General features: G+C 42.8%; 1 protein-coding gene across 1 annotated transcript in view; it reads left to right on the top strand.

The window, feature by feature from the left end:
* NRK (Nik related kinase) overlaps positions 1–12427 on the top strand; it is a 237945-nt gene extending 225518 nt beyond the window's left edge. The window contains exons 25-26 of the mRNA XM_043974630.1: positions 2549–2688; positions 6766–12427. Of these exons, the coding sequence (XP_043830565.1) occupies positions 2549–2688; positions 6766–6846 (221 nt within the window). The 3' untranslated portion in view covers positions 6847–12427. The remainder of the gene's footprint in view (positions 1–2548; positions 2689–6765) is intronic.
* Positions 12428–15111: the final 2684 nt, after the last annotated feature.

Raw genomic sequence — 15111 nt, 5'->3', positions numbered from 1 at the left:
TCTCGCCTCACTGTCACTTCCCAATGACCCTCTCTGCCCAACAGAGCCTACTCTTTTAACAAATTCAGTTGAGCAAAACAAATCAACACTTTGACTATGTCTAAAATTCCGTGCTGTGTTCTGTACCTGAAATCCCCTGCCTCTCTCCTGATTCTTGGAAATCCAGTCCTACCTCATAAGGTTATTGTGAGACTCAAATGAGAAAAACATTTGTCAAACTTTTTGCAAACTTAGAAGCTCTACAGAAATGTTGGGGGGGAGGTTGTTTGTTTTGGACCAGACCTGTGATTACATTGACCCCCCCTCCCTGTCTTCCTCCCTCCCTCTCCCTATGAAAATCAGTGTCTGGTCTGCAATTTAGGTTTTTGAGAGTTGTCTGGGGACATAGAAAGATGAAGGCATTTTACTAGAGGGGTCCCGTAGTCAGTCTAAGACAGTGACCAAGTATTGGCTGAGTAGTATGCACAAGTGAGATCTGTTAGTGTTATCTGCTGGGGAAGCACTTCTAAGGGCTGAAGTGCTCCAGATACAAGGAAACAGATGTGTCACATCTAAGGAAGAAAAGCAACATGGCTAATTCAGTGCACTAAACACTTACCAAACACATACCTGAGCAATGTCCCAATTTAAGTGCTTGTCAGTTCCCCAAGTCTGTATATATGTGTATATATATATATATGTGTGTGTGTGTGTGTGTGTGTGTGTGTGTGTATACATATAGAGACAGAGACAGAGACAGACAGAGACAGAGAGAGAGAAAGTTTGGTGCCAAGAAGAAGTGACCAAGTGTAGGGGTCAGGGTCCACATGGGACCAGGTGAGCTGTAGGAGACAAGTGACTGACTGGCTCTGGTTTGCAGGCTACTTTAGGTGGCCATCCCTCCTCCGGGGGACTAAAGAACCCCTGGCTTTGGGTCCTAAGATCCCAACCTAAGCAGTTTGCACTACACTGTGAAAGCTGGTAAATTCTTAGTGTATTCTCAGGCTCAGAACGGTACCTTTGACAAAGAGATTGCTAATTAAGTGGCATAACCTTTTAACAAGCCTTTTTATGCCTATTTGCTGTACATAACCACAACTTAGTGATGGCTTTGGTTTAAAAAGACATTCTAGTAACTCCGGAAAAGTTCAAAAATACAAATGAATCGGTAGTGTTAAATTTCTTCCTTTTTACAAAGAAACAAAAGAAAATTGGGTGAGGCCAGAATTCTGATCTTTTCCCTTACCTAATTTAAGATTTTTAGAATCCTTTCAGCTTCTGTCAAAACCTTGATATTATTTAAATGTTAAGGTTTTTCTTTATTTATTTTCTTTATTTATGGAAATGGGCTTCCATTTCTTTATTTATTTCCATTTCTTTATTTATGGAAATGTGGACTCCAAACTCTCTCATTCAACTTTAATGGCGCTGCCTTCACAACTCCAGCTGGTTGAGCAGCTATTTACATAATGAGTGAGGGCTTCTGCATTAAGGCACTTATTGTCATAATCTTTATTGCCATAAAGTAATATAAAACTGCTTAAAAGCTTCAAAATCCCGGTCAAGAGAGAGCCTTAAAGACTTCAAAGCTGGTTAAGTCCTGCTTAGAACATGGAAATCTATTCAATTACATTATGGATGCTAGAATCAATACCCTGAGCTAGTCCTTTTCCTTAACAGTTTTCATTCCTTAAGAGTCCATCTGGTTCCCACAGACTTCATTTAAACAGGAATATAAACCTACATAAATGGTGGTTCCCCTAAAATCTTCATTTTCTTCAAAGCTCAGCTCCAGTGGCACCCTCTATCTATAGTGTCTCCATCCTCTCTGCCCCCGGCCCCTGGGTGTTAGTACCTTCTCCTCCAAAATTACCTTGTATTTGTTGTGGATATGTTTATATATGCTGATATCATCTTCCCTATTAGAACATAAGCCCCTCAGGGGAGCTAGGTGGCACAGTGGATAGAGCACTGGCCCTGGATTCAGGAGGACCTGAGTTCAAATCCGGCCTCAGACACTTGACACTTACTAGCTGTGTGACCCTGGGCAAGTCACTTAACCCCTATAGCCCCATGCAAAAAAAAAAACAACACTCTCGATTTTCTCTCAAAATGAGGATGAGAGATCAGATTGATAATGGAAATCCAGAAGACTTTGTTTCTTTGGTTTTTTGGGGGTTTTTTTGGTAGGGCACTGAGGGTTAAGTGACTTGCCCAGGGTCACACAGCTAGTAAGTGTCTGAGCCTGGATTTGAACTCAGGTCCTCCTGAATCCAGGGCCAATGCTTTATCCACTACACCACCTAGCTGCCCCCGAAGACCAATGTTTGCCAGGTGTTACAGTCTCTTACCAGAGGTACCAAGAACCAGCACAGTGAACAGGTCTAAGTACCAAGAGATGGTCCCAAGCAGCGCCACTGGCAGCAAGTTATGGCTGGCCCAGGACGGGGAAAGGAAGCCAATTGCGAGCTGCGTTCCTTCACAAACTGGATAGTCAGTCTCTCAGTAACCCCCAATGGACTATATTTGGCAGCTTTCTAAGTTTTTCCATTCGCTTTTCTGTCATTAGCCTATCTCCAGTCAAACCAGATCATGGGCTGGGGAGAGAGAGCAATTGAGCTACGCTCAGTAGAAGCTGGACACCTGGAAGGAGTGTTTATGCACAAGAAATCCCACAAGCTCAAATATCTGTGTGAACGAAATGACAAGGTGAGTAGTTACTGGAGGAACGATTAACCAGCACAAGTTGGAAATTAACTAGTTTAACCAAGGGAGCGATATGCTTTTCCTCGCTGCTCATTAAGAAAGAACTAACCATGGGGGCAGCTAGGTGGCGCAGTGGATAAAGCACCGGCCCTGGATTCAGGAGTTCCTGAGTTCAAATCTGGCCTCAGACACTTGACACTTATTAGCTGTGTGACCCTGGGCAAGTCACTTAACCCCCATTGCCCCACCAAAAAAAAAAAAAGAAAGAAAGAAAGAAAGAACTAACCATGCTCCCCCCAAAATGGGTAGACCCAGTTGGTTAAACTAGTTGGAAATTAACTAGTTTAACCGAGGAAGAGATGGGCTTCTCCTTGGTGCTAGTTTAGAAAGAACTAACTGTCTGCATAATGTTGCCAAAGGCAAATTCACCTTTCCCAGCCAAAATAGCGGGGGGGGGGGGGGGGGGGGGGGGGGGGGGGGGGGGGGGGGGGGGGGGCATTTCTTGATTGAGTAAATGATTAAATGTGATTTTCAAAGGTAAACATTTGCAAGAAAAATCAAAGATTCCAGTCATGTCCCAAGTAGAGCTTAACCATTATTTCTTTTGCAGTAGAACAGTTTATTGTATTTGAGCCACAGGCCCTTTTCTTTTCAAATTAAAATAAAGCCTTTAAACAGACTGTAAGAGCCTTTTAAAGCTGTTCTCCTAGCCCGAAGTAGAGTGGAGGTTTGGCAACTGCTTTTGGTTTGATCGATATTGACAACCAAAGCAAAGGATGCCAGGCAAGAAGCTGGGAGGGGTGAGAGGGCAGAGCTTAGGATGGGACACCTTTGTCGAATTCAAGTTAGAAAGCACATGACGCCCAAAGTGGGCAGCAGACAGGGCTGGTACACAGCCAAGGTGACTTGTAATGAATGCATCAATCAGGTGAGGCCATCAGGTCAGAAGCAGAATCCCAATAGAAAAGCTTTAGAGGTGGGGGGACCCTCGGATGTCATCTGGTCCAACCACCTCATTTTCCTAAGAGAGAGACAGAGACAGAGACAGAAAGAGAGAGAGACAGAGAGAGACAGAAAGAGAGAGGGAGAGAGAGGGAGTGAGAGAAGGAGAGAGAGAGAGAGAAGGAGGGAGAGGGAGAGAGAGAGAAGGAGGGAGAGGGAGAAAGAGAGAAGGAGAGAGAGTGAGAGAGAAGGAGACAGAGAGAGGAGAGAGAAAGAAGAGATAGGAGAGAGAGAGAAGGAAAAAGAGAGAGAGAGAGAGAGAAATAAGGCCCCTGGAGGAGAAGGGAAACCCCAAATGTCACATAATAAGTGTCAGAGCAGGACTTTGAATGCAGGTCTTTTGACACTAAGGTCAGTGAACTTTCTACTGCACCATGCTGATGGATATCTTTGGTTAGCCCCTTTAAGTATGCATATGTTTCATTAGAAGAAAAAATAGTCATCCCAGATCACAGCTGTCAATCAAAGCAGCTACTTAGCAGGAGAGCCCTTCCCCCAATTCTGAGGGTCTGCTCTGTACAGTCTGTGCTCAGGATGTGGGGGAGGGGAAGGGGTGCTTTTAGCTATGTCAGGAGAAAAAGAATGTATTCTGGGCTTACTTCAGTACTATTCACTTTGGCCCATTCCAATGGAATGCATGTGCTATTTTGATCCTAATGGGCAAAACCAGGAGCAGTGTGGGTGGAGGTTTACATAGAAGTAAATTGAGGCTTGATGTCAAGGGGGAAAAACTTCTTAAGAACTCTGGGGGAAGCTAGGTGGCACAGTGGATAAAGCACTGGCCTTGGATTCAGGAGGACCTGAGTTCAAATCCAGCCTCAGACACTTGACATTAGCTGTGTGACCCTGGGCAAGTCATTTAAGCCTCATTGCCCCCCCCCAAAAAAAGAACTCTATCATGAAGTGGAATGGGCTGCCCCAAGAGGTATGGTGGCTTTGCCTACACTGAAAGTCTTAAATAAAGGCTGGATGACCCTTTGTCAAAGATGTCTTAGAGAGGAATTGATACTCAGCCATGGTTCAGACCCCGTGGCCTCTGAAATTCCATCCACCTCTAAGATTCTTTGCTTCCCAAAGTATCCTTGGGAATGTTTAATGGTCAGTTTGAGGTACTTAAGCTGTGTCTCAGATCGGAGGCCTGTCTTGTGGCAGCCATAATCTTAGCAAGTTTTGTTTCCGCTGACATAAAGTGAAAACGAGTCAACCGTTATATTTTGCTCAGGATAAGACAGCCTTATCTCCCTGATCTTCATTCCAAAAAATCTTGCAAAAGGTATCAGATTTTTAGAGGCGCAAAAGGGACTTTTTGAACTCCCAATGATCAGGAACTACCATAAGAAATCCCAAGTTGTGATAATTCACTGACTTTGACAGACAGCTCACAAGGTGTCCTCAGAAAGTTAAATTTGGGAGTTGGCAAAGTTGGTTTTATCTTGTGCCCAAGGACGAGAGAGGTGGTCTATACTGTCATGCAGCCAGGGATCTATCCTGGGCCTTGTGTTAGTTATTCAGCATCTCTATCAATGACTTGAAGGAAGCAATGAAAAGGGATGTAGTAGCTAAGTGGTGCAGTAAATAGAGTGCTAGACCTACAGTCAGGAAGACCCGAGTTCAAATCCAGTCTCAGACACTTCCTAGTTCTGTAACACTGGGAAAGTCATTTAACTCTATCTGCCACAGTTTTATTCTCTGTAACATGAAGATAATAATAGTACCTACCTCCCAGGGTGGTTGTGAGGACCAAATGAGATAGTGTTCCGCAAACCTTAGAGTACAATAATGATGATCATCATCAAAATGATGCTGACGTTGCTAATAGTTTTGTAGGTGAAACAAAGCTAGGAGCAGTAGTTAATATGTCAGTTGTTTTTGTGTCAGGATCCAGAAAGGTCTCAACAGTATAGAATGGTGGGCCAAATCTCACAAGTTGTCATATAATTGGGGTAAGTATAAAGGGTTAAAACAGTCATCTTCACAAGTACTGAATGGGCAAGAAGACCATTTGTCTGAAAAAAGATCTGGGGCTCAAGTCAACAGTGTGGCATGGCAGCCAAAAAGAAGATAATACCCCAAAGAACAGTACCCTGCCCTAGTCAGACTGCATCGGAAATAGCATCATGGGTTCTAAAGCTTCAAGGGACCTTAGCCACCATTTAGTTCAACCTCTTCATTTTACAGATTGAGGAAATCGAGTATTGGGTTCCATTCTGGCCATGACATTTTAGGAATCACATAGATTCGCTGGAGTGTGTCCAGAAGAAGGCAATCAGGATAGTGAGAGGATTTGAGCCCATGTCCTCTGTGGAGAAGAGAGTCCTTAAGCACAGCATGATAGTAAATAGTCCTCAATTCCTCTCAGATGAAAGAAAGATGAGACTTGCTCTGCTTGGGCCAGAGAGCAGAACTAGAAACAATGGGGCAGGGGGGGGGTGCAGATTTGGGTTTAACATAAGGAAGAATTTGCAAACAGCTAGGGCTATCCCCAGGGGGCGTGGGCTGCCCTGGGAGCTGGTGGGTCTCCGTCCTGGAGGCCTCCAAGCAGAGGCAGGAAACCCACTTGTCTGAGATACTATAGAGTAGGATTGGGTTGGATTAGAGGCCTCAGATTCTTTGATTTGTACCACATGTATTAGAAAGTGGTAACACTGCATTTCTTTTCAAAGAGTGCGATCCATTTCTCACTTTTTATTAATTCAGTCTTCTCCTTTCCCTAGCTCTGACCCTCATTATCTAAATTAGTAAGTTTGGATAAATAAAGTTTATATAATAATTTAACATATGAAAGTCAATTGAAATTGGGGCAGCTAGGTGGCGCAGTAGATAGAGCACCTGCCCTGGAGTCAAGAGGACCTGAGTTCAAATCTGGCCTCAGACACTTAATACTTACTAGCTGTGTGACCCTGGGCAAGTCACTTAACCCCAATTGCCTCACACAAAAAAGAAAAAGAAAAGAAAAAAGAAAGTCAGTTGACATTGCTGCGTTTAGCCCTTTTATTCTTGTTCAAATATCAGGTTAAAATTGTCTGAGATGCCAACTGATGATGTCTCAACTTCTCTCCTTTTTTTTCCTCCCCTAAGGTATTCTTCGCCTCTGTCCAATCTGGCTCCAGTCAGATTTACTTCATGACCCTTGGGCAAAATACACTCTTCCACTGGTAAACGCCAGAAAGAAATGGTTGAATATTTCCAGGGATTGAAACCGTGTCAAATACAATGAAGTTTGCACACATGCACACATTTGCACTTTTCATCTGCAAATATCTTGTCAATCATTCAGTTACCTTTCCATTGTATTGTTCAAAGAAAATGATGAAAACAAACATTCAGCTTATAATGTAGCATAGAGTAATTCCGATGAGAAATGCAGCTTATACGGAATTATTGCAAGCTCTATATACTCTCAAAGGGGTGTGCTGTCTTTTATAGAATTATTTTAAGCTTTATTACTTTAACTTTTGATGTATTAACCTTTATTTACTTAGTAACTCTGTGTGGATTTTACAGTGTAGGATTCATAAAAAACCTGCCACAAATTTGATTCCAGGTGATTTTTGGAATTCTTGGCATTGCTTTTTGTCTAGAAGGAAAAAAATGATGCAAATCAGAATGAATTTTTGAAAGCTAGAACCAAAGGCTAAGTCATAAGGTAGAGATGACAGAAACAATGCTATAAACGAAACTGAGGTTTAATGCCTTCATAATGGAATAGGAAGAACTTACATCCATTTCTTCCCTGCAAGGTTTAATGACCTGGATATTAAGCTTTGTCAAGACACAGAGTAATAATTATTTATCTATATTAGTTTCTCCCCATATTATACCCATTTCCCTGTAGTGTAGAGACTTTTCTTCTGCTACTTGGTCTCCCATGAATAAGATCCTTAGCACCTAACATTGATAGTTTAAGAAAAGGGGATCCCAAATGTGCCATAGACAGTGGCTGCTTTGACAACTCATGGATGATATACTTGTATTCTTGGCCTGCTAGACATATAGACTGTAGAATGGATTTTTGCAATATTTTAAATTGGGCATCTATTAAAATCTCACTCCCAAGAAAGACTGACATTATAATTCTATGCGCTCTACTTCCAAATTTGCTCTCCGATTATTGGAAATGGCAAAAATCTATTCCCCATGATTGTTGTTGAGTAGAAGAGAGGCAGTGTGGTGTAATGGAAAGACTCTGAACTTGGCACCAGGAAAATCCGCCTCTGACACTTAGCCAGGAGGCCCTGGGTCAATCACTTAATCTCTTTGAGTCTCGAGTAATTCTATATTTGTAGTCAGGGGATTGGGGTTCAAATCCTAGCTCTGCCATTTAATATCTTGTGACCTTAGAGAAGTCATTTATCCTTCCTAGGCCTCACTTTTCCACCTCTGTAAAATGAGAGAGGAAGACTGGATGGTCTCTGGGGGCCCATCTAGCTTTAGAATCCTATGACTACAAGTTATGAATTGCTCAAGGTCAGCAGAGGGAATTTCAATACCTGTCATTGACTATTGCTGAGTATTAGCTACAGTTTGTTTCTTATAAGTCAGGCCACTCCAACACGTATATCAAGGGTGCTGGTTGTCTTTTTATAGGCATGCAAGTTGCCAAAGAGCTATTGAAATGGGAGGAGAAAAGGAAAGAAAGAAAAAAAATTTCTAAAAACACCCAGTATAATCCCATTACCAAGTAAATGAGGACTTGTCTCTAGAGTTTCCTTTATAGACATTTATATTTCAGGGGTTTGTATCCTGGCCACATAAAGTGGGATTAAACTTGATAACATATAATCTTGGCTCAGGATTAATGAAAGACTAGTGATTTTTTGTTATCCTTAGCTACATATATAATCATTTGCTTTCAAATGAGTAGTACTAGAAATTCAGAGGCTCATCTGAAATGTGTTGGCAATAAGTAGCTGAAACATTTTAGTTTGCTTAAAGATGAGAACTCTTTGAAATAATTAGACTGAAGAGTTAAGTCTTGTCCAATTTCTACTGTGCCTATGAGTCCCAACGTGAATCAGGTGTCTGGGATGTCCTGTGTGGTATACCACAGAAGCCATCCAGCTAAGTGGCAGCAAGTACCTCTACCCTCCCCCCATCTGTCCTCAATCCCACAGTGATTTTGTGATTGATGGGTAAGTGACAGAGCTGCCAGTGCACTCTCCACCATCTCTGGCTAGCCAGCGTGTATGGATTTTCGAAGCTACCTATTCAGGTATAATGTGTGCGCTAACTTTCTCGTGTGTGCTGTCAACATAGACACGCGTGGTTACTTAGCACCATAGTGCCAGAAATGGAGATTCTTTTTCTTTTTCTCATAGCACAAATCCAGAGTTTGGCACACTATATATTAGCAATTAGGAAAATGTGAATCAAAGAATTAAAGAACTCAATGTGATTATTATCTTTCCATAACTGTGATAATAATATAATCTGAAGAATAGGCATGCCTTTTAACTGCTGACATCTGTATTGATTTTTTTAAAAAAGAAAATGCACTTTGATGTTAAATCATTTGCTTCAAAATTGAATCTTCGTTATCAGTACAAACGCTTACCTGTTTGTATAGCCAAGTTCTATGAGCCAGCTCAAAAGACATAAAAAGACAAAAAGAATGCTGGTGGGACTAGGATGGGTTTGAGGCAAATGAGACATGCCATGCTTGAACTTGAGAAATGTTGTGCATTTTAAGTACTGCCTATAATAATAATAATAATAATAATTAGATACCTTTAAGTTTAATTCACGCTCAGAACTTATATAATTAATTTCTTCTGCATAACATACTTGCTCAGGAAAAAAAAAAAGTTTGAGAGCGGTTTTGAAAAATGTACCTCAGAGGACTATCTTTTTTTTTTTAAGTAGTCCTTGGCCATAAATGTTCTTAGGTGCTCTGGGCTCTCATTCCATAAAACTAAACACTTATGGAATGATTTTCTTTCCCTCTAAAGGGAGAGAAATTCTTTGAGATGCCCCAAAATATCAAAGCAGGAGAGATTGCAGATATCTAAACCAGAAATTGCAGCAGGGTTCGAGGTTTTCAGGAGGGAAGTATGAGGTAAGGATGAGGGGACTAGAGGGACTAGTGAGAAGAAGATGGAAATGTCTCCAGAGAGATGAGCTGCCAATTCTGGTGATCAGACAGAAGGAAGCGATGGAAGCAGGCCCTCCATAACTGTTAAGGCAGGAAGCATGGTACAATGGAAAGAGCTCCGCATTTGGAGTCAGAAGACCCGAGTCTGAATCCTTGCTGTTCCTTGTGTGATCGTACTCAAGTTAGTTAGCCTCTCTGGGCAGCAGAGAGCTTCACTTATCTGTAAAACGAGAGGGTTGGATTAAACGAACCACCATGTTCCTTTCCAACTCGAATTCTATGAGCCTAAATTCAATCAACAAGCATTTATTAAATGCCTACTATGTGCCAGGCCCTGTGCTAGGCACTGGGGATACAGAGACAAAATCAAAACCATCCCCACTTTCAAGGAGCTTATGTTCAAGTGGGGGAAAACAACATATGCATATATATGTATATGGGTATACGTATATATGTAGGCATATGCAAAACAGATGCAAGCTATTTTGAGGAGAGAGGGCAATAGCAGGTGTGGGGATGAGGAAAGGACTCATGTAGAAGGTGCTGTTTGAGTTGAATTTTGAAGACGACCAAGTATTTCCAAGAGGTAGAAGCAAGAGGGTGCATTCCAAGCTTAGGGAACGGCTGAAGCCAAATCACGGAGATGGGAGATAGAGTGTTGCATGGCAGGAAGAGTGAAAAGGCCAATTTGGTGGAAACCTAGAGTGTGCCCAGGGGAGTTATGTATGAGGAGACGCGAGAGATAGATAGGAAGGAGGTCAGGTTGTGAATAGCTTGAAATGCCAAACAGAGGGGCTTGGTTCTGACTCCAAGTCTTCTAGAAAGAGCATGCCTGCACTACAGAACCATGATTTACATCAAATGGATGGGATCTAGAACTTCACTATGTCCCCCCTCCTGAGTCAGGGAGGCAGGCCAGTCCCACTGTGTTCGGTTGTGCATGCCGCATCTTAGGCAAGGGCATTGCAAAGCTGGTGTCCATCTGGAGAGAATGGTAGAGATAGTAAAGAGTGTGGGAATCATCCCTTAGGAGTAAGGAAACGAAAGGTGTTTAGAAGGCAAGGGAAGATGTAAGGGGGTCATGGTCCCTTTCTTCACAGAGTTGAAGGGCTGTCCCACACAAAAGGTAGGAGATTGGTTTCACTTGTCCCAGAGGGCAGAACAGAAACCGATGGGTGGAAGTTAGAGAGATTTCAGCTCAACGTCAGAAAAAACTTCTGACCAGTTAGGGCTGTCCAAAAGTGGAATGGATTGTTTCAGTAGGTAATGAGCTCCCTGTCACTGGTGGTCTATAAGCAGAGGCTAGAAGGATGACTCCTTGTCATGGATGTTGCAGAGGGGATTCCTGCAGGTTGGACTCCCTGACCTCTGACAGCCCTTCTGCCTTATAAGATTGGATAATTCAGCACTCTGTTTGGGATTATTTTTGAGCTAGCACCCACCCCAAAAGTCTGACTTGCCTTTTCCAACCTGGATACAGATCCCCCAGAAATCTTGTACCCCTGAAGCCAACTGAAACTTGAAAGTGAAAGAAAATATCGTTTTGGTCTGTTGGTTTGTTCTCCCTAATCAGTACGTCTTAGGCCCAATGGAAATTCCCATGCCCCACCTGATTTCCACCTTCGCCACCCTAAATGCCACAATACAGTGGGCCCCAGGGAAGTCACCATCCTGTCCAAGACCGTATACTTGAATAGGGCATCAAATTTCTGTTTTTAGACCAGCCTTTAGAGGCCTCCCCCACTCCTACCCCCAAATCCACTTAGAACTCACTTTTTGGTGCAGCCCCATATAAAGCTGCTCTCAGTTTACTTGTAGCTGCCAGTCCTCTGCTAACCTAGCTATCACCATCACAACCAGTTTGGAAAATTACCTCCCTGGGTAGGAGGAAGAAAGCCTGCTTTTACCAACCTCCCCTGACTATAACCACTTCTTGATTGTGTCCCCTTCAACAAGCATTTATTAAATGTCTACTATCTGGAAGGCACCGTGTCATGGCATAGTGGAGAAGGCACTGGGTTTGGAGTTCGGAAGACCTGAGTTCAAATCCTGCCTCAGACACTTGCTAGCTGTGTGACCCTGGGCAAGTCACTTAACCTCTCTGTGCCTCAGTTTCCTCATCTGTAAAATAAGAGGACTGGACTTGATGACCTCTAAGGTCCCTTCCAGATCTTATGTGGGACCTTGGACAAGTCATTTTACCTCTCCAAGCCTCAGTTTCCTCCTCTGTAAAACGAGGGGGGTGGCCTCCAAGTGTCCCTTACAACTCGAAATCTAAGATCCTGTGACAAAAAGCCAAACATGAAATCATCTTTGCCCTCAAGGAGCTTACATTCTACTGTTGGGTGCAACATGTACATGGAGTCAATAACACAAGGCAAATCAAAGATAGAGGGGACTAAGATCGAGAAGGGCTTTCTGGAGAAGGTAGCATCTGAACTGAGCCTTGTTCTATACGGTTTTGTGATTGCTAATTTCAAGTGATGGTGAGGCATTTCATGTCTAAATTGTACAAAGTATGACAGAATTTTTGAAAGACAATCCAGAACTTGTACGTCCGAATGGGTGCTGTCCCTTTCAAAGTAGTCACCTTAGGAGACAATACACTTACTCCCAAAATGCAGCTATTCATTGCTCAGGACAGTTTGGGAATGGTCAGATGCATAGTTAGCCCAAGTCACATTGTTTTGTTTCTTCCCACACACTAGTTTCTAAGATTCCTGAGGGCAAGAACTATCTCAAATTCATTTGGTACCTCCTCCTTCCCCCCCCCACCTCAGTGTTAGATAAATCATGATGGTTTGGGTTCAAGGGACCTGGGTTCAAATCTTTACTCTGCTACTTACTAGCTGTATGACCTTGGCTGAGTTTCTTCTCTCTGGGCCTCAATTTCCTCATGTGTCAAGCCAGAGAGTAAGACTAGATGATCTCCAAGGTCCCCTTCATCTCTGACATCCTGTTCTTTTAAATGCAAGTTGAAAGGCGACAGTAGCGCCCGCTATACCTAGCACCCGCTGCACTCGGAAGCCTAGTGGGGAGGTATATTTCTGCCTCCTTCCTGAGCCTTGGGAAATAGCTAGTGAAAGTGGCGGCAATAGTTTAAAGGCTTAAATACTTAGTCTAATTTAGATGTTTATTACATATATATATATATATATAAAAATATAACCGCTAAAGTATATTTACCATCGATGCAATAATAATGTGCCTAGCCCCATTTAATAACAATTATATTCAGGCTTTAAGTTGAAAAACAATTTGCTGCATATTGTTTTGTTTACCTATTATTAAAGTCTTCATTAAAGTCTACATTTCAAATCCTAAAAATAAAATCATATTAGCCAAAAAAGTGGTTGGTGTCATTAATAGATATGTGGTGATATCTTTCCATTGGTGATCTCCATTCAAGAAATGGCGTATGGTATATATGTAATTGAGGAAATGTATGGTGGGAGGGAAGGCTTAGGGGATAAAGAACAAGCCTCAGGAAGACATGGTTTCAAGCCCCACCTCTGACACATATAGGCTGCATGATTCTGGACAAGTCACTTAAGCACTCAATGCTCTAGGTAACTCTAAGACTAGAGGTTTCAGAGAAGGCGCCAACAGGCATGAGTAGAGAGAATTTTTGCCTCCAGGAGTTCCCTATATCAACAAAATCACCGATCCTGTCCCTTTCCCCCTGCTAGCAAAAGCAAGGAATGAGCAACAGAGATACTTCACCGCTTAGTAGTGATGAAATGTACAAACACCTTACATAGAAGCTCTCTACTCGTTTTGGTCCCCAACTACCTTGGCTCCAAGGGAACCTTCCTTTGCCCCCTCTGCAACATAAAAAGAGGCAAATTCGAGAGTAGTCTAGTACACATCAGAAATAAATTAAGAGATTCATTCGAAAAGTTATTTACCAGATATTCCCCATGCCCCTTGGCAAGCTTCTTATACCCTCTGGTCTATATGTATGTCATTCTGGGGACCCTGGACCTAAGAGAAGTTGTAGTACATTGGGTGGATGGGAGCACCTTTTCCTTCTTACTTCCCGCCCCCCTTAGCTCATGCTGGCCCAGAATCCATGGAGGGAATGGGGAGTTGAGGGTGGAAGAAGGCACTCTTTGCCCCCTCCCTTGCCTGGACTGTCCAGACCCCATCTAGGCCACTTGACTACTTGCAGAGCTTGGATTGGGATAGGAGTCACCTTCCAAAGAGATGAAGGACCACCAGGCCTTACCATCTCTCCTACTACTGCATCCTAAGGCTCTCTGTGCCTTACCTGACATCTGACCTACCGAAAGGGCTCCTGAGCCTGGTTATCCACACTGTTGTACCACCCTTAGGACTTACAGGCCTTTCGTTCCACTGCCTGGCACACAGTAAGAACTTTAAAAAGAGTGTTGATTGACTTTCCATTCATCCAACAATTAAACATTCTTTTATGTGTTGTATCTCCCAATTAAAGTGTGAGCCCCTTAAAAAGAGGGCTTATCTGGGGCAGCTAGGTGGTGCAGTGGATAGAGCACTGGTCATGGATTCAGGAGGACCTGAGTTCAAATCCGGCCTCAGACACTTAACACTTACTAGCTGTGTGACCCTAGGCAAGTCACTTAACCCCAATTGCCCTGAAAAAAAAAGAGGGCTTATTTCACTTTTTTCTATTTGTATCCCCAGAGCTTAGCTCAGTGTAAGCACATAGTAAGTACTTATTAAATGCTTTTTTATTCATTTGTTCATTTATACCCTATGAGGATCTAGAAGGGAAAGAAACTTGTGTAGCATTTCCACGGCTTCACAACACAATGAATGGCCTCCAAGCTGAAACAGTCTCAGTAACAGTGCCTTTGAAAGGAGCGTAAGGAGAAGCCAATCATTCTTTTGAAGCTATTATAGCTATTGTGTCTGGTTGAGAAGCAAGAGCAACACCAAGGCAGTTAAATATGCCAGTTAGGTCTCCCCTCCAGTTCCTAAAAGAGAGCTACTTATGGGGCAGCTAGGTGGCACAGTGGATAGAGCACTGGCCCTGGAGTCAAGAGGACCTGAGTTCAAATCTGACCTCAGGCACTTGACACATACTAGCTGTGTGATCCTGGGCAAGTCACTTAACCCCAATTGCCTCACACACACACAATAATAATAATAATGTATTAATTTCTGGGGGCAGCTAGATGATGCAGTAGATAAAGCACCAGCCCTGGATTCAGGAGGACCTGAGTTCAAATTGCACATCAAATATTTGACACTTACCAGCTGTGTGACCCTGGGCAAGTCACTTAGCCCTCATTGCCCCACCAAAAAACAAGAAAAAAGAAAAAAAAAAGAAAAGAAAAAGAAAGGACTAA

Source organism: Dromiciops gliroides, chromosome X, assembly GCF_019393635.1.
Source record: "Dromiciops gliroides isolate mDroGli1 chromosome X, mDroGli1.pri, whole genome shotgun sequence".
Lineage (NCBI taxonomy): Eukaryota > Metazoa > Chordata > Mammalia > Microbiotheria > Microbiotheriidae > Dromiciops > Dromiciops gliroides.
This window is presented reverse-complemented; position numbering and strand designations above follow the sequence as displayed.